General features: G+C 38.1%; 1 protein-coding gene across 7 annotated transcripts in view; it reads right to left on the minus strand.

Moving 5' to 3' along the window:
• Positions 1–21,791, minus strand: part of HELZ (helicase with zinc finger) — a 152,315-nt gene that overhangs the window by 11,919 nt on the left and 118,605 nt on the right. For all 7 annotated transcript variants that reach the window (XM_061175349.1, XM_061175347.1, XM_061175348.1 and 4 more), the window contains 3 exons: positions 18,875–19,415; positions 18,212–18,476; positions 16,897–17,413 (listed from right to left, as the gene is read on the minus strand). In XM_061175349.1, the coding sequence (XP_061031332.1) occupies positions 16,897–17,413; positions 18,212–18,476; positions 18,875–19,415 (1,323 nt within the window). The remainder of the gene's footprint in view (positions 1–16,896; positions 17,414–18,211; positions 18,477–18,874; positions 19,416–21,791) is intronic.

A 21,791-nucleotide genomic window follows, 5' to 3' on the forward strand; every position in this document is an offset into this window, starting at 1 on the left:
GATCAGGGCCATCACAGTGAAATTTTTGACTCCATAGTGCAACTAATCTTTAAGAAACTACTAACTGCCAAGTTTTGGTACAGTATCAAGGGAGAATATCTATAATTATCTGAAAAAGTCATTAAAATTTAAAATCCCTTTCCAGGTACATATCTGCGTGACAGAGTTTTCTTCATATACTTCAACCAAAATGACATATTGCAGAAGATCTGCAAAACTGAAAAAATGGCACTCTTTTTCACAAAACATTTTTGTTTTGGAAAATACAGTTATTTTTGTTAACAAGTAATGAGTTTACTATTATAATTTTTTAATGAATTGATATTTATTTTAAATTATTAGTTTTAAACACTGATAGCTTATATTAAAAAAACTGTTGATAGATATTTAAACATCACATAAATAAAAGTTTTTGAGATCCTTCTGACGTGTGCATAAGGCTATTCAATGAAGCACTATATTTTAATAGCAAAAGACTGGAAGCAATCCAACTGTCTGTCAATAGGAGACCAGTTCAATAAACCATGGTACAGCTATATAATGAAAGTACTATGCAGCTGTAAAAAGAATGAGGAAGACTTCTAAGTACTGCTATGGATGAGCTCTGATCTATCATGATACACAACAATATGTATAACATGCTACCTTTTATCTAAGAAAGGGAGGTACATGTACATATATAAGTATTTGCTTTTATTTTCAAAAAGAAATAATGAGAGGATTAATTTTAAAAAATAATAATTTTTTTCTATAGGGGGAAGGGATAAGGAAGGAGTAGAGACAGGAATGGAAGTTTAACCTGTGAATATCACTTGTTTTATAATTTGGACTTTGGGACCATGTACTGATAAGTGCTTCTTAAAATCAAAATTAGATTTGAAAACTAAAAACAAATAGAAATAAACTCAAATGTTTATCGAATGAGTGCTATAACCACACATATAAGAATTATTTCAGATACCTTTAAAATCCAGTATTTTAACTAAATATATCTATGGGATATAGCCTTCGCACAAAATGAACCACACAGATCTCTTCAACTGCATTTACTGCTAATTTAACACCAGTACTGTTATTATGAAACTATTATACACACACCCTTATCTATCTATATCTTACCTATGTGTATGTATATACATATAAAGCAAATAACTAGTTGTTAGTCATTTATTAGGAACAATGATCTTTTGTGTAAAGTGAAAAACACAAATATTAAAAACCTTATAATCCTTCATTGACTTGGAAATATCAATATGAACTCATGATTTATTTTTCTCTTTCAAAAAACAAAGTACTTCCTGGCTCTGCCCAGTGAAAAAGCAGGGACAAGCAGTACCAGAGAGCACCTTCAGTACCAGACTACAGTCTCCATCAGGGCTGCCCTGAGAAACACCTGATTCCTGGTCAGGGGCAGAACATGTACGAGATGAGCTAGAGGCATCTTGTCCTGCCTGAAAGCAAGGACGCTACCAAAGGTCACTGTCAATATGTCAAAGAACACAGCCACCAATATGAAGGGGCCTCCACTGGCCAGAGACATAACAGTGTGTCACACTGTAGAATGGCTACAATGAACTGAAAACTCAAATATATAATGATACCTGATTCATGATGATATTCCAAAGGAAAAAAAGGTGAGGGGAGCCTGAGTGGTCATCTCTGGGGCCTGCTAAGGCACCAATTCATTACTCTGAAAATTTAGGGCAAGAAAACAAAGGGCAAGAACTACTCATTTTTTCTATATAGACCAGATTTGAAGGAATGAAACATTTAGTGAGGAGAAGTTCTCTTTTATAGAAGAAAAATAGATACAAAAGAAATTAAAAGAATTTTAAAATCACCATTTTGCCATCTCTAATGAAACAGCAGTTCTAAACAATAGTCGTCAATAGCTGCTAAATCTGAAAGGTCGCTGGAAACGTTTAAAATTGGTGGATCAGACTGCTATCATCTGGTCACTGATATACGTTCATCAACTTAACATCACTAAAAGTAGAAAACCAGGTATCATGAGCATCTTCCCCTGTATGCATATAAACATACGCATTCATTTAAAATGATATATACAGCCTGGTAATTTCTCTCACTAAAATATCACAGATATCTTTTTATGTCATGAAAACTCATTTATTACATCATATTTAATAGCTGCACTTTATTTCTTCACTCATTTAAAGTTGGAAAATTCTAATGCCGTAGGACCAAGTCTATAACCTAAATGTGTAATGTAAATCAGACTAGGTGTTGAACAATATGGAGTTATGCTGTGATAAACTAAAGAATACATGCCTGGCACTCAAACTAGTCAAATTTAATTTTCTAAAAAACCACTGAACACGTTAAAAAAAAACAAATCTGGACTATCAGTCTGTACTCTCTGAGTTTTATCTCATTTCTAGGATATTTAATAATTTTTCACAACTTTACAAATCTACTGGTCTAAAATACCACTAAATTCCATCACTTTACATCTTGTTCAACTATAAATTTTCATACAATATGAAGGTTATTGGTTCACTAACAAAATTGATTCTTTGGAGATGCTCACGTTTTTCTTTTAATCTAAAAATATGTTTTTGGCCTGGATTTGTGTGATCCAAGAAGAGGCAATGTAACCTTGACCTAAATTAAAATGTCAAGGACACGCAAAGACTCTGGGGCAGAAATCAGACCTTACTCACTTGTGTATTCCCGGCACCTAAACACCATGCCTAGAACCTAAAAGTCCTCAATAAGCATTCGACAAAAGGATTTAAACGTTTAATGCTGAATACATACCATATTTTCTATTTAATTTCCCCAAGCTCTGAAGAAGAAATTCCTGACTATAGAACACTCTTGGGCTCTACTAACTTACTTCAATTTAGCTCCCAGTAGGGTTATCATCTTACGTCTAAAGCAATGTGCTATAGTTTTGTCGAGTTACCTGGGAAGAAAGAAACTAGGAGAGGAGTACCACTATAAGATTAAAAACAATCAATATTAGCAAGCCAGGCAATGTGTGTTGGATAAACTGTAGTTTGCAACAGTAATGTCTATGGGTTCACGTCATGTAATCTATTGAAAAGGACTTGATAACTTCTGAAACAGTTTTTTTTTTTTTAAAGGCATGATTCCCAGTTAATGGTGGAGACTGGCCCAAGACTCCACTAAAATAATAATAAATGAACATAAAGGATCTATAACAATCAAGACTGGATGACTGGCCATCAACATAGGTAGGACACATTTCTGGAACACATGGAAGACTGTGTCTGTGGAAGAAGGATGGAATTAGAGCTATCAGTTGAGAGGAGAATCAGTCCACTCTGCAGAATTCCACAGAGGCTCGGGCCTCAGAAACACAAGCTACAATGGAAAGTGAAGCCAGGACGAAGGGATAAAACTGGGGGGATTAACTGAAAGTCTGTACAGAGAACAAGTAGTCTCACTCTGCACTCCTAGAAGATTCAAGCACTAAAAAGTCCCCAGGGAAAAGCCTGCCAGGCAGTGAGTCATTAAGGGAACATAAAACTCCCAAACTGCTTTTCAGGGACACAGATAATCAAGGGTTACCGGACATTTAAAGGGAGTCTCCAGCGTAAAAGATGGTCACAGACAAACAGGAGAAAAGGAAGGCCCAGGAAAAAGAAGTAGCAATGATGTTTTAAAAATATTTTTTAAATGCTTTTTTAGTTCTTACTAAAAATCTAAGACAAAACAACAACAACAAACTCTCAATTGGTTTCCTCAGAAAAGGCACTGCATTTATAAAAACAAAAATAAGATGCTATGAAACAGGAAAAACCTGAGAAGGAAGAACTCTTGGAAATTAAAGAATTTGAGGGCTCAAATGTAAAGTGTGATAGAAGGGTCTGTAGGTAAGATGAAGGACATCTCAGACAGCAGGAAAAATATAAACATTAACATGTGAGAGAAAGAAAGAATCTGAAGAATCCAGGAAGTCTAACATCTTATCAACAGAAGCTTCAGGAAGTGAGAAACAGAGAAAACAAGGTGGTAGACAATTAGCACAGAAATAATACAAGACAGTTGCAAAGAGCTGAAGGCTGTGAGTCTTTCAGTCGAGGAATTCCGTCCAAAAGACCTTTCCGCGGCGCGGGAGGCGCTGGGGACCTGCACTGCTCGGTAGAACGGCGCTGAGCCACGCGTGGCTGTTGAGCAACTGAAATGTGGCAGAAACAAGAAAGAGGCGGTTCCATTTCACCGCCTTTCACATCCCATCGGATCCGTCAGGGACCCCTGTCGATCCTAGCTACAAACAGACCTTGAATTTACTTCTTGCCATTGCTACTGCTCCATCACAGTCCAAACCACCATCATCTCTCACCTAAATAATTATGCCACTCTCCACCATTTCTTTTATATTATTTTAAAATAATTATTTTTAAAATCAAATGCATTATCCTAACAGAAGTTTGAAAACGTCAATGTCACATTAGGTTCATAAGATTCAATCATAATAGAAGCAAAAATTTATCTTAATTTTCAAAACCACATTACATTTATCTCTGGGTTTTGTTATTGTTTTTCTTGAAAGAAAGGTATACTAAAATGAACGTGACTTTGTACCAAAGTGCATTAAAATCAGTTTAGGTCTAAATAAAGAAAAATACCATTTGAAAGCATTTCACAGGCAAGGGCACTTACACTCTGCAAATAGTATTTTCCCACCAAGCAATGTTCTTTTCCTACATCCAAACACAAGGTAATAGAGGAGATACTAGAAGGAATGCAATATTACATCTAAGAGAGAAATGTCAGGTTCACTGCTGTGACATTTTGAGCTACCCTGACTCATTCTGGCTCTTGTCAACTCTTCTTGAATGTGAAACAGTCAAGTTATCAATTATAGACCACAATCCCTCTTACAATGAAAATATGTCAGCTTGACATAAATAAAATAGTACACAGAAGTTTACCTTCAACTCATAGCTATGATAACTCTGAAGAATAATTATAACTATGAAGAATCACAATTATCATAATTAATTTCAAAAAAACAAGGTAATGCCAGAGAATTTTGTTTAATTTTTAAAGAACATTGAGAAATAAATTCCTTATAGTTAATCTTCTGATATTTGAGATCTCCAAATTAATTATCTGAGCTGTCAAACATTTAGTAGGTAGAACTGGATAGCTCTAAGAATACGGAATTCTAAAATGAACCATCTCCTTCTCTCTCCACCACCATCCCTCCCCTTCTCCGAAAAGGAGAACTTCATATAATTGAAGATTTAATTATTTGGTCCCAAGAACATGATTTGTCTCACCCCGGGCCTCACCCACCCACCTGCCACGTCTACTTCACGTAACTGCAATCACTTCCTGCTTTCTCGGAGTAAACCTTATTTGTGGCATAAGGATCTGAACAACAGTGTGATGCTCCAGAAACAACGCGAGACCGGAGGTCAGGAGTCTCAGCTCTGCTGTGATTAGTAACTGCTTAAGCTCTAAGTCCTTCAACATCTCACTGCCTCAGTTTCTTTTTAAAAGGAGGAGTTAGAATAAATGATCTTCAAGGACTTGACTAATCCCAAAGTTCTAAGTTTTACTTTAAAGCCTTCAATAAATCAAAGTCTTTGTCAATGAGAATATATTTTAACTTTTTATTATTAAAAAGTCCAAACATAATCCATCACCGACCTTAACAGTCACCAACAATTTGATGTATTTGCTAAAATAATGAAAGTGTTATGACATATACAAGCCTATTTAAGTTATTTAAATTCAAAAAACTATAGAGAGCATGCTAACTGATTACAATAAAATGCATTATGGGCAATGAGTTTAAAATTTCAGATTTTCTCCCCACAGAGGGAAATTCCTGTGAAGTACACTGAAAGAGAAGGGCCCGCAAACAAAAATTTGAGAAAAAGATCCTTTGCCTATAAAAAATATATATATTTCTGACAGAGAACACCCTTTTATTTCCACCTACACTTCAGTCCTGTGGGCCCTTAGGCTGTTCAAATATATAAACTATACTTTTCACCTTTTATTTTCTTTCTTCTTTTCTTATTTCCTGACCACTTTTTGTTTCCTGTTGCTTTTGCCCAGTTCTCAGTTTTTTTTCCTGAAGAGTAAGACTACTCTTTCTACACACATCTCCTGCCGATCAGATTGTTCCTTTACTTTTAGATGGCAACCCTATCAATGACTGGCATGCAGAATTTAATTTTAGAGTCCTCAGGTCTTAAATAATTTCATTATTTATTCCTTAAAGGCTTATTCTCCTCTGTCGGAGATCCTTAGTCCTGGGTTCAGTATGGACTCCATATATGTTTGTGTGTTTATAAACATTCTTCATGCTTAAACTGTGAATTTGTTATGTTGCTAAACATATGATCATTATTTTCTAAGTCCACTGCTAATATCTCCTTCTAAAAATCATAGTGTAATGCTAAAGTTTCAAAAGCCATTTAAGAAGAAAAAGCTAAATGACTAAACTCATGTATGAATTTCTATTTTTAGAGATTGTTGTCAGTTTAAGTAAAAATTCATAATCTGCTTACCACTGTCTTATAAGGTACACCTCTAATGTATAAGGTTAGCTAGCCATTCACGTGTATATGTATAAATAAATAACTGGGGGAAAGGTTAGCAACTTAATGAATTAGGGCTCTATTTATAATTATACTATCAAAGCTAATCACTAAGGAAGAGCTAAATGCTCTGGTGGAAATTCCAAGTCTCATTAACTATGGTGCCAGAAACTTTAATTAAAATAGAGCATCTCATTTAAATGATTAGCTTTGATAATTTAAGCATATTCATGCTTAAATTACAGGTCTAATTTATTAATTTGTTGATCACTGTCTCTGTTATACGCATTAGATGGTTTATTAGACACCACACAGTGACGATCTGAGAAGACACTTCTGAGAAGACAGCAATACTACCTGGTTACGCAACATAAATCATGACCTATCATCATCCATCCACCTTTAAAGTCAGAACAGGCAGACTACGTTGATCAGCCAAGAATATAATCTTCAAGCTACATCTGTACAATAATACCTTGCTCCATAGAAGGAGACTTGGCGGGGGAGGGGGAGGACGATTAGACAACAGTATTGAAATCATTGAGTACTGAAGGACAAGCACTTCCTGAAAATAGTTTTGAAAACTAACCTCAAAACTAGCTGTTTGAAAGAAAACATGAAAATAGACAGATGGGTTAAAAAGTGTCTTTGTTCAAAAGCCAACACATAAGACAGAACTATTTCAAAGCAGACACCTCACAGAGGCTTACTCGTCATCTCTAAGATGGCATAAGTAAATGCTGATTTATAGGAAGCTGACCAGAATAAGTGACTTACGAGAATTCCGTTTTTGTTAGAAGGCCATTACAACAATGCCACCACTGCAGCACAAAAATGTGCAGCTTCATAAACATTTGGAGACTTTTATAATGACACTTTTAAAAGGAATTTTCCATTTATTACTAGTGAGGACTTTTAATCAAACTATTTCATGGCAAAGTACCTCTTAAATGGCGAAAGCTTTGTTCTGCACCAGCGTTCTGCACTGCTGGCTCTATGTTAAACAAAAGGTTTTTAACGTGATACAACTATCTCCACTTAAGAAGCATGAGGATTTCTCTCTCGAGATAAAATAACTGGAAAGTAAAATGGGGGGGGGGGAAAAAAGGTCCTGTTCATAAACACAAAGCAAGGAAAAATCAACCTAAGAATAAACTTAACGAGAAATGAAAACACTACAGAATTTTACAGAGGAACACTCAGAAAACAAAGAAAAAAGGAAGAGAAGGAGGGAAGAAGGAAAAAAAAAATATTGAAGACTGTACAGTTCCTAAATGAGAGGTTTAAAATATGTGTAAAGACAAAATTTCCCCCAATTTAAGCTATCCATTTGATGGAACTGAAATAAAAACCTAAGAAAGGATTTTGTTTCTGTTTCGGGGGGAGGAGTTCACATAGGTATTCTAAACTTCTAGTAGAAAAACCAGAGAATAACCTCTTCTCCCCGGCACTCCCCAAACCGAAACTGGAAGAAAAAAACAAGGTAATAAGGGAGACGTCACACTATCAAATTAGAATACCAGAAAGCCTCAAAAATTAAAACAGTGTAATTCTGGTACAGAAACATATAGACAGATGAGGAGAAAAATAGAAAGTCCAGAAACAGATTGCAGCATATACTGAAGAACTGCATCTTACTCAGAGATTAGATTCTAAAGTTATCATGCAAAATGAAAAACCTCATTCAGATCAAAATTACCCTTGAAAAAATCCCAAATCATGCCAAAATTACTAGAAACTGAATCCTTGGAAGCTCAGAAGCCGAGAGTTAACTTCATTCGCTGCTCCTTGCATTTCATTTCCCCCTCCCCTAACAGCAGTGAGTTGAAACACAAACGTGATACAGTGGTATTATAAAGAATTTAGTATTTGAAAAGAAAGCTTCTATTCTATTGAGTGAATATGCAATCATTTAATAAAGAGTATGAAAACAACTGGCTAAATATTTGGAGAAACTTAAATCATAACCTCAAGCTTACACTGAAATGTGAAATCCAATTGGAGCAATTTCTCAATCTCTTTCCAATCAGGGATGGTCTGTAACCTGGTCCAGGTAAGGAGGCCCCTCTGCCCTTTGTTCTCCTTATCTCCTCACATCAGTGAAGAACTAGAAGTGGGAGAGGCTGCAGGCACTAGGACCAAACCACAGAGCCCTAGCTTCATCCAAGCAGCTGAGGGCCAGGGCTTTTGCTGCATTTGAGGTAGGTAAGGAAAATCCTTAAGGATTGACGCCTTAAGCATCTAAATGAGAAGACTCTAAAAATTTTAAGTAGCAAAAAGTGTCACAGAATAGGATCAAGATCACGTTTAGGGATCTTGACCTGGTAGAAAGAAAGGTCTGATGGGGTGATATAACTGAGCACAGCAATTAGGGAAAAAAAACTGTTTCACGTCTCCAAAAAGTAATCCCCCCTCCATGACAGTTACATGTTCTCACCTGTGAATGCTATGAAAAGCTATCTGTTACTGTAGGTGAACAAAATTGGCTACCCCAAAATGTCTCTCTGGCTTGAGGATTAATTTAGGCTGATTGTTTTTAATAAAGCCCCAAAAGACTCAGGAAGAACCTCTGACCTTCCCGCTAACTGCCCTAAAAGAATGCAGATAGAGGACCTGTTCCAGGAAGGGAGCTGTCACCAGAGATCACTATAGTGCGAACTAAGTGTCTAGACAGGGAGGAACCCAGCAAAGCCTGTTTGTTAAAATTCCTCTCTGGGTCCCACTGGCTGCACCGCCGGCAAACCACACACTTGATTTTCCATCTCCAAGCCAACTGCCTTCCTGCGCTCTGAACTCCAACCACCACCCCACATCCTTTTGTCTTCTTAGCTGAAGATGGTATTTAAGGCGAGGGCTTTGACCATGTTGGTGAGTTACTCAGTTTTCCTGGGTCTCTCCCATGTACAGATGATTTTAAACTTTGTTTGATTTTCTCCTATTAAGCTGTCTCATGTCAATTTAATTCTCAGACCAGCCAGAAGAACCTAGAAGGGTAGAGGAAATTTCTTCCTCCCTGACATTACAGTAGCTATCTTGGTATAGTGAAATGAGGAATAATTTCTCTAACTTCCACATTTTCCATGCTGACCAGGTATATCATTTGTCAAAAGAAAATCAAAATTATTATAAAAAAAGAGAAAACTAATGAAACACAATATGAAAAACCATCTGTTCAAGTTAATTGTTAAGCTAACATCTAGATGTTTTCATCCAACATAAGCTTCATCTACCAAGGTTTCTAGCAATGAAAGAACTCACAGTAGGTAGGGAAATAACACATTTTTCTGTATTGTTAATGTTAAGGAAATTATTTTAAAAGGTTGGAAATAAACAGCAAGCATATAAACCATTCATTCTGTGAGATGATTCATGCAAAATCGTTTTGTACAACATAACAGACAGAAGTTATCCTAATGTACTGAAAACGTCAAATCCTGCAAATGTGGTAAAAATATTTTCCTTGTCAAGGTATCTTCTTCAGTGTTGCAAGTCAGTCATCATTTGTGAATCTCATGCAACAAAATAAAGGTGACCAAATGTTTTTGCAAAAGTAATTGCACTCTAAGAACCCACTGACAATTGAAGGTACTTATTCATACACTCACAGCTAAACAGTAATAACAAATGTTAAGAGCTCGAAGGTACAGAGAACTTAAATTCCAAAACTAAGAAACATTTAAATAGATCAATGATTAAAAGTACACTATTCAGTATCCAGCATTATTTAGCAAAGTACAAAACTTTATAAAACCTTATAAAAACTGTGGCATGTTATTTCCCCCAAACATTATGAACTCATTCTACTGGTTAGATCAAAATATCACAAGGGTCATCAGTAAAAATGGTGGAACAAGGAACTCCATAAAAGCAATGAAAAAACTGACAAAGGGCTTCCCTGGTGGCGCAGTGGTTGAGAATCTGCCTGCCAATGCAGGGGACACGGGTTCGAGCCCTGGTCTGGGAAGATCCCACATGCCGCGGAGCAACTAGGCCCGTGAGCCACAACTACTGAGCCTGCGTGTCTGGAGCCTGTGCTCCGTAACAAAAGAGGCCACGATAGTGAGGGGTCCGCGCACCGCGATGAAGAGTGGCCCCCGCTTGCCGCAACTGGAGAAAGCCCTCGCACAGAAACGAAGACCCAACACAGCCAAAAATAAAATAAAATAAATTAATTTAAAAAAACCAAAACAAACAAACAAAAAAAACTGACAAAAACCGTCACAATCAACTTTCTTGGATTTTAGGAAACTAAAGCTTGCAGCAACCAGGGGAGCACTTAATCAAGAGAAACCAGAAAATTTCAGTAAGAAGAGCAAGATATGCGGTATTTTCATTTACCGTAGTCCCATGCCCCTGCCTCTCCAGCTGAGTGGTAGCCTTGAAAATAAGACCCTGCGTTTCCAGCACTACTATATCAGAGCAGAAGGGGCCTCACTGTCAAAGAGCTGTAATTATTTGTTTTGACCTGTCTGGTACAAAACAACACTTGACTTATCTAACTCAGAACTCAACCAGTGCTGAAGGGGCCATACTGAAAATATTTACAAGGCCGATGTTTTAGTCGTTGCTGCCTGAAGCAATGGATAGCAGTTGGACCAAACAACAGACTAACAAAAAGCTTTGGAGGAAAGCCTGGGTTATAAGATACTTCAGGGAATAAAGACTTTGAATAGCTCCGACCTGTTCCTCCCTGGGAATCCAGAAGACCACACACACGCTGTGCACGTGCTCAGGAAAGGCCTGAAAAGTTCTCACCTCTGGCTGATCTGGAGGCTGGAGAAGCAGGAAGTTAAAGCTAAAGCAGAGGCGTAAACCGCCTGGCTGAGTATGGAAGGTGTGCGCAAACACACATACACACAGATGCCTCTGCAAAAACTGGGCAATGTTTTTGGAATGGGGTGTTTAAGGAAATCTCCGGGCAATGACTAGTTGATCTTTAAGCCCATGGAAGAAAAATTTCAGAGGCCACACACAACAAATACTGACTTTAAAAAATTAGTTCAAAATTTAAAAATTAACTTAAAATTAAATTTAAAAAATTAGTTCAGAAAAATCACTAAACAAACAAATGACAACAAAATCAAAAGGCAAAAGGATGAGAAAAGACATTCCATGCAAACGGTAACCAAAAGAGAGCTGGGGTGGCTATACAAATATCAGAAAAAAACATACTTGAAGACAAAAATTGTTATGAGAGAGAAAGGATACCATATAATGATAAAAGGTAGACAAGGAGACGTAACAATTATAAACATATGTAAACCTAAGGACAGAAGCCCAAAATACATGAAGCATAAACTGACAGAATTAAAAGGAGAACTACACAATTCAACAATAATATTTGGAGACTTCAACATCCTACTTTCGATAATGGATATAAAACCTAGACAGCAGACCCAAAGGAAAGAGAAAATTTGAACAATATAAACCAAATAGACCTAACATATCTATAGAACACGCCACCCAACGAGAGCAAGATATACATTCTTCCCCAGTGTACCTGAAACATTCTCCAGGATAGGCCATACAACAAGTCTCAATAAATTTTAAAAGATTAGAATTATACAAAGTAAGTTCTCCAACCACATGGAGTGAAATTAGAAATCAATAACAGAAGGAAATTTGGAAAACTCACGCCGGAAATGCTCGTCTTCCTCTAATTTTGCCAAAAATGTACCCTAAACATTATACTAGAAGTTCTGGCCAGGCAATTAGGCAAGAAAAAGAAATAAAAGACATCTAGATTGGAAGGAAAGAACAAAACTATATTTGCAGATGACATTATCTTCTATATAAAAAATCCTAAGGTATCCACAAAAAAAAAAATCTATTAGAGCTAATAAAGAGCTCTGCAAGCTTGCAGATATACAATCAGTTGCACTTCTAAACACTAGCAGTGAACAATCCAAAAAATGAAATTAAGAAAACAATTCCATGTACAATAGCACAAAAAATAATATGATACTTTGGAATAAATTTAACAAAAGGAGTGTGAGACTTATAATTGGAAAACTACAAAATACTGTTGAAAGAAATAAGACCTAAATAAATGGAAAGGTACCATGTTCAGGTACTAGAAGACTTTATATTGTTAAGATGGCAATACTTCCCAAGTTAATCTACAAATTTAATGCAATCCCTTTTAAAATCCCAGCTGGCTTTTTTTTGCAGAAACTGACAAACTAACCCTAAATTCCATATGGTAATTCAAGGGACCCAGAATAGCCAAAACAATCTTGAAACAGAAGAACAAAGTACCAAAGACTCATAGTTCCAAATACAAAACTCACTACAAAGCTACAGTATACAAGCCAGCGTGGTATGGCATAAGGACATATATAGATCAATGAAGAGAATTTAGAGTCCAGAAATAAACCCATAGGTCTGCAGTCAATTGATTTTTGGCAAGGTTGCCAAGACCATAAAATGGAGAAAGAACAGTCTTTTCAATAAATGGTGCAAAGAAAACTGAACAACCACATGCAAAATAGTGAATTAGACACGTACCTCATAAAATGTACAAAAATTAACTCAAAATGGATCAAAGAATTAAATGTAAGAACTAAAACTATAAAACTAGGAAAGGTAGATGTAAATCTTTGTGATCTTGGATTAGACAACAGTTTCTTAGACATGACACCAGAAGCAGAACGACCAAAGAGAAAACAGATAAATTGGACCTTATCTAAATTAAAAACTTTTGTGCATCAAAGGATACTCTCAAGAGGGGGAAAAGACAGTCCACAAAATGAGAGAAAATATTGCAAATTATATGTGATAAGAACGTAGTATTCAGGATATACATAAAAACCCTTATGGCTCCACAACAAAAAGACAATTGTTTTTCAAAGCAGTCAAAGTATCTGAATAGACATTTCTCCAAAGAAGATATACAAAAGGCCAATAAGCATATTAAAAGATGCTCAGCATCATTAGTCATTAGGGAAACACAAATCAAAACGAGATACTACTTCACACCCACTAGGATGCCTATAATTAAAAAATGGACAAATTGGAATCTTTATACATTGCCGGTGAGAATATAAAATGGCGCAAGACATTGTGGAAAACAGTTTGGCAGCCCCTCAAAAACAGAGTTACCATTTGACCCAAGAACTTCAGGTACAAGAAAACTGAAAATATACTTTCACACAAAACTTGTTCATGAATGTACACAGCAGTATTATTCATAATAGCGAAAAAATGGAAACAACCCAAATGTCCATCAATTGATGAACAGATAAACAACCTGTAGTATATCCACACAACGGAATATCATTCAGCCATAAACAATAATGAAGTACTGATAACATGCCACAAAGTGGATGAGCTTCAAAAGCATTATGCTAAATGAAAGGAGCAAGACACTAAAGATCACATATTGTATGATTCCATTTGTATCAAAAGTCTCTACAGGGACAGAAAATAGATTATGAGCTGCTAGGGACTGCAAGTAGGAGGGTCAGGGAGTAACTGCTCATTGGTTGCGGCATCTCTCTTAGGGCGACAAACATGTTCTGGAATTAGCGGTGGTTGCCGCACAATATTGTGCATACACTAAAATCCATTAAATTTTACTTTAAAATGGATAAAATGGTGAATTTTTTTGTTATATGAATTTTATCATAAATAAACAAATACACAGGTAGCCACATACATAAAACACTGCTTAACTGAAAATTACTACTATTCAGTTGTGAAGCCATTTCCATTATAATTTCAAATAGTGTCATGTATGTGTTGTCCAGTCTTTAAAAGTATGGTTCCAAATTTTAGATCCTCACAATACATATATACAGATACCAATTCATCTTATGCTTACAATTTACATTAGGAGGCTAAGACAGCAATTAAGTTGTTTTAATGACAGTTATTACACAGGATGAGCCAATCAATGAATACTGGAACAATTTGAACAAATTACCTCCAAAACCCTACAAATAAGATATAGAAGCTTCCCTATGAAACTTGACTTTTTAATCAGCATCTGTAGCAGAAAATTTGCAAAACATGAATAAATTATTTCTAAAGCCTTTAGAAATCATTAAGGAACCGCCAAAATGAAGCTAATGTCAAAAAAATATTTTTCATATCTCAAAATTCAAAATGTTTACCCTGCTTTAAGAAGACATCTGTGATTGATAATGACCACACGAGCTTTACACATTCTTACCTTTAATCACTGTAAGCTTAACAGGAACAGCTAGACAACATTTTTATAGTCCACACCGAATGGTACCATTTTTGAAATTATATAACCTAGAATTACTAAGATTTTTATATCAGTGAAGGTCCATAAAGATGCTCTTTGGCAACACCAAAGTATAATTCAGTTTACCCTAAATTGCTTAGTTTAGCAGAGTCAATTCTACGTTAAAGACTGCAAATTCTGATATTTGGGAATCAGTGTCATTGTGTATTAACTGCCCCAGTCTAAGAAAGCACCAGGATGAATGACAGGAGAAAGAGCACAGCCCTTGCAACTGACCACTGGCTGAGAAAGCCAACATCTATGGAAAACCTTAATGAACAAATTTGTAATTAACAAATGTAATGTAAGTAAAAAGATGAGCCACTAAAAACCATTTCCTCAGATCAGACAGGACGAAGCTTCTTGAATGAATAGCCTCCTCAAGTCAGTCAGATGTTAAATGTTCTAAAACAGCAATAAAAGGCTTCATGTTGTAACAATGACCATTCTACAAAGCCTGAAATAGCACAATAAAAAGAGGAAAATTAAAATAAGTTCCAAGAACAGCCTCAGGTAAATCAATGAAATTAGAACACTCCCTCATCACATCATATACAAAAATATACTCAAAATGGTTTAAAGACCTAAATATAAGACATGGCACCAAACAACTCCTAGAAGAGAACACAGCCAAACATTTTTGGATATAAACCATAGCAGTATTTTCTCAGACCAATCTCTCAAGGCAAAAGAAAAAAAAGCAAAAATAAACAAGTGGGACCTAATCAAACTTAAAAGCTTTTGCACAGCAAAGGAAACCATCAACAAAACGAAAAGACAACCTAAGGAATGGAAAAAAAATATTTGCAAACGACCTGACCAACAAGGGGTTAATTTCCAAAATACACAAATGGCTCATACAACTCAGTATCAAGAAAACAAACAACCCAATCAAAAAATGGGCAGAAGACCTAAATAGACACTTCTCTGAAGAAGATATACAGATGGCCAAAAAGCACATGAAGAGATGCTCAACATCGCTAATTATTAGAGAAATGCAAATCAAACCCACAGTGAGGTATCACCTCACACTGGTCAAATTGGCCATCATCAAAAAGTCTACAAAAAAAAAAAAAAAATGTCTACAAATAATAAATATGCTGGAGAGGGTGTGGAGATACGGTTACCCTCCCACACTGTTTGTGGGAATGTAAGTTGGTACAGCCACTGTGGAAAACAGTATGGAGGTTCTTTAAGAAACTAAAAATAGAGCTACCATATGACTTAGCAATTTCACTCCTGGGCATATATCCAGAAAAGACGGAATACTCTAATTTGAAAAGATACATGCACCCCCAGTGTTCATAGCAGCACTGTTTACAATAGCCAAGACACGGAAACAACCTAAGTGTCCATCAACAGATGAATGGATAAAGAAGATGGGGTATATATATACATACACACACACACACACACACACACACACACACACAATCTATACACACACCTACATACACACAATGAAATATTTCTCAGACATAAAAAAGAATGAAATATCGCCATTTGTAGCAACATGGATGGACCTAGAGAATATCATACTAGGTGAAGTATGTCAGACAGAGAAAGACAAATATCCCATGGTACCACTTATATGTGGAATCTACAGAATAATACAGATGAATCTATACACAAAACAGAAAGAGACACATAGACATAGAAAATAAACTTACGGTTTACCGAAAGGGAAAGGGAGAGGGGGAAGGGATAAATTGGGAGTATGGGATTAACCGATACAGACTGCTATAAATAAAACAGAAAAGCAACAAGGATTTGCTGTATAACACAGGGAATAGTATTCAATATCTCATAATAACCTACAATGAAAAATAACCTGAAAAAAAAAATATATGTAACTGAATCACTTTGCTGTACACCTGAAACTAACACAATACTGTAAACCAACTAGACTTCAATAAAAAAATAAACAACTCTTTAAAATGAAGCTGAAAAATAAATAACTAGGTTGCAAGAAAATATTATCTTTACAAGACTATTAAATATAGTTAAGATCTGTCCACCGTCATTATCAAACCAACAAACATTGGTATTTTTCACCATCAACTAATCCTGAAAGGAGGAGCGCAGAAGAAAGGCATTTACCTCTTCTAAGCTGGGGAGCGAAGAGGACGACACGGTGCGAGCCGACAGCGGGTGGAAGGGCTCTTGGCTGACAGCAGGCTGATGGCTCTGCATGTGCACAAAAGGGGTCTGCGGTGGCCTGGGCGGCAGTGGAGGTAGGCCATAGGGAACACCCGGCCCCATCAGGCGATTCTGCTGTAAGCTGGCAAAAGCCCAGGCTCCGTCAGGTGCCAGGCATTTCAAGGGAGGAGGGGCGAGGTGTTCAGCCGGTAACGAGAAAGGCGAGCTGAACAGCTGCGGCGGCAGGCGCTGTGGAAAGGCTGGGCTGCTGGCTACTTCGAGGTCTCTGCTGCTGTCACTGAAGTTGGAGAAGTGGGAACTGTGGTCTGCACTGGACGGGGGCGAGGGGACTGCTGGTGGGCTCCTGGTCTGAATTTGTCTATACTGCAAAAGTCTTGATTGAGGTGGCGGCATCTCAGCTAGTTCCCGTGTTTCACTTTGATCACGATTAGACAGTTCTCTGATTAAGTCTTGAAACCTACATAAGGATGATGAAATAGGAAGAGGAGAAAACAAAAGAAAAGCTTCATCACATTAAGGAGAGCTTAATCAACTACATGTGTAATTTTTACAAACAGTAGCATACTACTTAATCAGAACGAATGTTAATTCATCTCAAGAGTAGGAAGCATTAACACTCATAGGTGTTGAACTGAAGACACTAAATATGCCCAAGTATCTGATTTCTTCCTTTTCCCTTGGTGTTAAAAACAACTGTCCTGGTCTTTACATGCCTTTGGTAACTGACGGCTATAAAAGGTCACCATAATGGTGGATCTTATTCAGAAGGGATTAGGAAACACTTCAATGCATTCACATGACACCATAAACACAAGTTTAGAATGAGGACTGAACACTCAAACATCTATACTTAAAAGACGGTAGAATTTTGTGCTACTAGAAAAAAAGATATTGATGATAAATTTATAATTTTTAACTTTTAACCTCTAATTTAATTCTGTCCTCTTTGCGTTCTTTGCATTATGACTGAGTATGAAAAAACCACGCACAGTGATGGTACGTTTCTTTCAGAAGGACTGCAAAGCAAGGGGCCACATTAACTTACGAGCCACAGCGGGTCGTCCATGCCTAGATTTTCAGAAGAGTTACTTCTCAAAAGATGCTCTCTATTTTAGAGTCAATCGACAGAACTGTGTAGCAATGTACCTAGAAGGCTGGCATCCAATTTCTTTGGGACAATATTCCAATCTGAGGCTAAAAGGACACCATTCAAGAAAGGTAACGGTAAGGAGCTCGTGTCCGTCTGCTGAAATACCTTGAGTCAGTTGTTTCTGCTTCATCTTCGGCACTGCTGGGGAGCTTCCAGTCGGCTCTCACTGGTGGCTGATGTAATCCAATGGGCGGCTGGGGAAGATGCTGGAGGTGAGGGTGAGGGTGAGGGTGAGGGTGAGGGTGAGGATGGTGATGGTGTGGGTAAGGAACACTGCCCTGGCTGAGATAGGCGTGATGCTCACTCCACTGCTGTAACCGCACCTGCTGCTGCCGTAGTGCTTCCAGAGCCACACTCCCATGCACACGATCTGTAGAAACATTGGTGCCAAGTTTATGTTTTCAGCATTTAGGGTTTCAAGTTAATTCTTTCAAGAGTTTTTACAACCAGATATTCTCCACAAAGAAATGGCTACAATTTGAGTTTTGGAGAAAGCATATGTTTTCTAAACTTGCCAGTAACTAAAGTTATGGTGATGATGATGATTCTTTCTTACCTACATTATGACGTAACCTGACATCAACTGGATGCTTAGTATTACATAGCATTTGGAACTAGATTCTGATTACTACACTAACTGATTGATTCTTTTGCTGGCGTTATTTGAAGAAATGAATCAATCCTGACTCAAAAAATACTGTATAGCACACGTCATTTAAGTAAATCATCTCTGAATTTGTCACATCCAGCAGCGATCAGAGAACTTACCTAAAGCCTCTCCTACAGGCAATCCCGGCGGGTTCTCATCAGGGAAGTTATTCAGATGTGAAGGAAGAACGGGGCCGGGCTGCGCAATGGCTCGCAGAGGACTGTGGCCCCCCTGCAGCATGGGAGGGGGCTGCTGCTCAGGAACTGCAGCCTCTGCAGGAGGGGACTGCGGTCGGTGAGAAACCGCATTATTAAAAAAAGCACTGCTGGGGCCTGCCTGGCAGGCAGCAGAAAGCTGACCCAGCGGATTCGGCGGCGGGACCGCCTGATTCGGCGGCGGCGGCATCGGGTTTGGTTGTTCAGGCAAATTATTCTGCTGCTGACTTAACAAGGCGTGCTGCTGTGGAACTGGAAATGGTGGTCTCGGCAGCTGCGGAAGTGGATGAAAATGACGGCCGGGGATTGCATACTGTGCATGGGGAGCAGGAAGGGGAAGGTTTATGTGTCTTGGGTTGAGATTATCTTTGCGATGAAATTTGGGATAAACAACACCAGGACGTGATTCAGGACTTCTGTTCTGTGGATTTGATTCCAAATCCATCTAAAAAAAAGAAGAAGTATTCTTTAGCTGCAGAAGATCTGTGGTTCACCACCTTTTCCCACCCCTAGCACACCTAAAAGATATGATCCATTCTTATCCATAATAGCAGGAGCGCTGGGGGCCCAATAAATCACTTTCTGACAATCAAATGAGGGAATATTCTTTAAATTAGGAAAGATGAAACAGAAAAAAACCCGCATATTAAACGTGAGTCACAAGGAAAGATACTACTATTTTATTAGCATATCCACTTTAATTCCTTTAAAAACATTATTTTTATTTTCACACTTTCTTCCTTGGAAAGATAACCATTTACTTCCTTCTGATATAAATCATTAAAATGTGTTCTTTCCTTCTGATTTTATTGTTTTTATACATCTCTTCCTCAAACATATCTATATTAATATAAAAAAAGTCTCAGTCTAAATAACTTGGAAGTGAACCAAAAAAAAAGTACTATATCACCTTTGCATTAAAAGCTTGGCTGTCCATGTTTGCCATTATTCCTCAACAAACACTTACTGAGGGCCTACCAAGGACACTGTGCCTGGGGCTGGAGATAAAGCAGCAGTCAGACTGGGTCTGTACCCCAGGGGCGCAGAGCGTGGGCGGCAAACGACGGCCCCCAGGCCACCTCCAGTCCGCCAGATCTCTGTGCATAAAGCGTTACTGGAACACAGCCACAGTTGTGCAAGTTGACACACGGTCTACGGCTGCTTCCTCACCTACAACGGCAGAGGTGAGCCGCTGCATCAGAAACCACACGGCCCACAAAGCCTGAAAATTTAGGATCTGGCCCTTCACAGAACAAGCCTGCTAAGCTCTCAGCTCTGGCTTAGAGTCCAGCAGAGGATACCAACGCGTAAACATAAAATTAGAGGTGTTGTAAGAGGACGTGAGGTGACATCCTGGAGCCTGAGAAAATTAAAGGTGACTTCATAGAGATAATGATAATCTTGCATAAAAAGCTGGAGTTTTTTATCTCGTATGAGGGAAGTACATACTAGATAAAGGTAACAGCTTATACGCTGAAGCAGATTTGAGACGAGAAGTTCCGTGCACATAGAGCTACAACTGGACCTACATGCTAATCTTCCCCTTGAAATCAGATGAAACTGCAGAAGCCCAATTACACAAGACCCTGAATGAGTCAATACTGAGAATAAACATTTTTTTAATCCTGTAAACTGTGGCAAGCTACCAAAGGTTTTTAAGCTAGGGAGTGCTGTCATCCTTCTGAAACGCAAGTCTGATCTTAAGAGACATGAAACTGACCACTCTCAAGAAGACAGAACAAGCGGTTTGTTCCCGAATTGAAGCTGGGGTAACCTGGCAACCAAGCTGTCGCCACAAATGGCTGCGACGTGCCAGTCATGCCCCAAGAGCATTCTCATGTCGAGCTCAAATGGACCAACGTTAAATTTGGCCAATAAGATCCTGAAGACTACTGGGTATATGTAAATTATCCAGAAAATGAAATGAGAAGGATAACTCTGTCCCAGTCTTCCCAAGCAGCTGCCATGCCTGCTCTTCAACTGTCTCAGATCCTGATTAAGGCTCTTTATAAACAAACATTTTCCCCTATAAATCTTCATCTTTTTAATGACTGAAGCAACATTTCAGCTGAGATACACCTTTCTCCAACAGATACTGTTGATAGGCATACTCTGATCGTATGAGGGAGACCATGATTAGATGTCAAGGTTGTCTGTGGATAAACTGATGTTTCAATTGCCTTCTTCACTTCTGACTTTGACATGGACAAGACGCTGGGCCAGTGTCGTAGAAGTTTAGATCAAGACTGTGCTCCTCTATGATCCTACAATGGGCTGAGCAGGGGAGACGACTGTACAGTCTGAAGGAGTCTGACTCTAATATTATCAGAATCAGATTCTCCTCTATGGCTTTCCTCTTAATCCTGAGTCAAGGAGAGCTAGGACATTTTCCCCCTAGGCCCCAGGACGAAGCATCAGGGTGGAAAAGAAAATGAAACATGTCTATCAGGTTGCCTAGTCCCCTAACAGGGAAAGACCACAACAGAAAATTTTTAAAAAGGACGTGAGAGACGTTTGGCCATCTTGGCTTCAGCTGCTCTGACAGCACCTACGACTCTCCTGGTTGGGTCTGTCCTAACCCTAACCCTGGCCCTCTGACTACACGTGCTGCTGCTGTACCGCCCCACACGCCATCTGCTTTCTCTCTGCACCCTTTCCCAAACACACAGGATGCCTACTTTCACTGCTGCTTCCCTCTTACTCTATCAGCAAGCTCCCCTGGCCGCCTAATTGGCACTGCAGCTCCTCCAGTGGGTACTGAGCCCTTCCAGTTGTATAAACTGTGAGTCAGAGCTGCTTATGAGGCATAAGTAACTGAATA

The sequence above is a fragment of the Eubalaena glacialis genome, chromosome 19, assembly GCF_028564815.1.
Source record: "Eubalaena glacialis isolate mEubGla1 chromosome 19, mEubGla1.1.hap2.+ XY, whole genome shotgun sequence".
Taxonomy (NCBI): Eukaryota; Metazoa; Chordata; class Mammalia; order Artiodactyla; family Balaenidae; genus Eubalaena; species Eubalaena glacialis.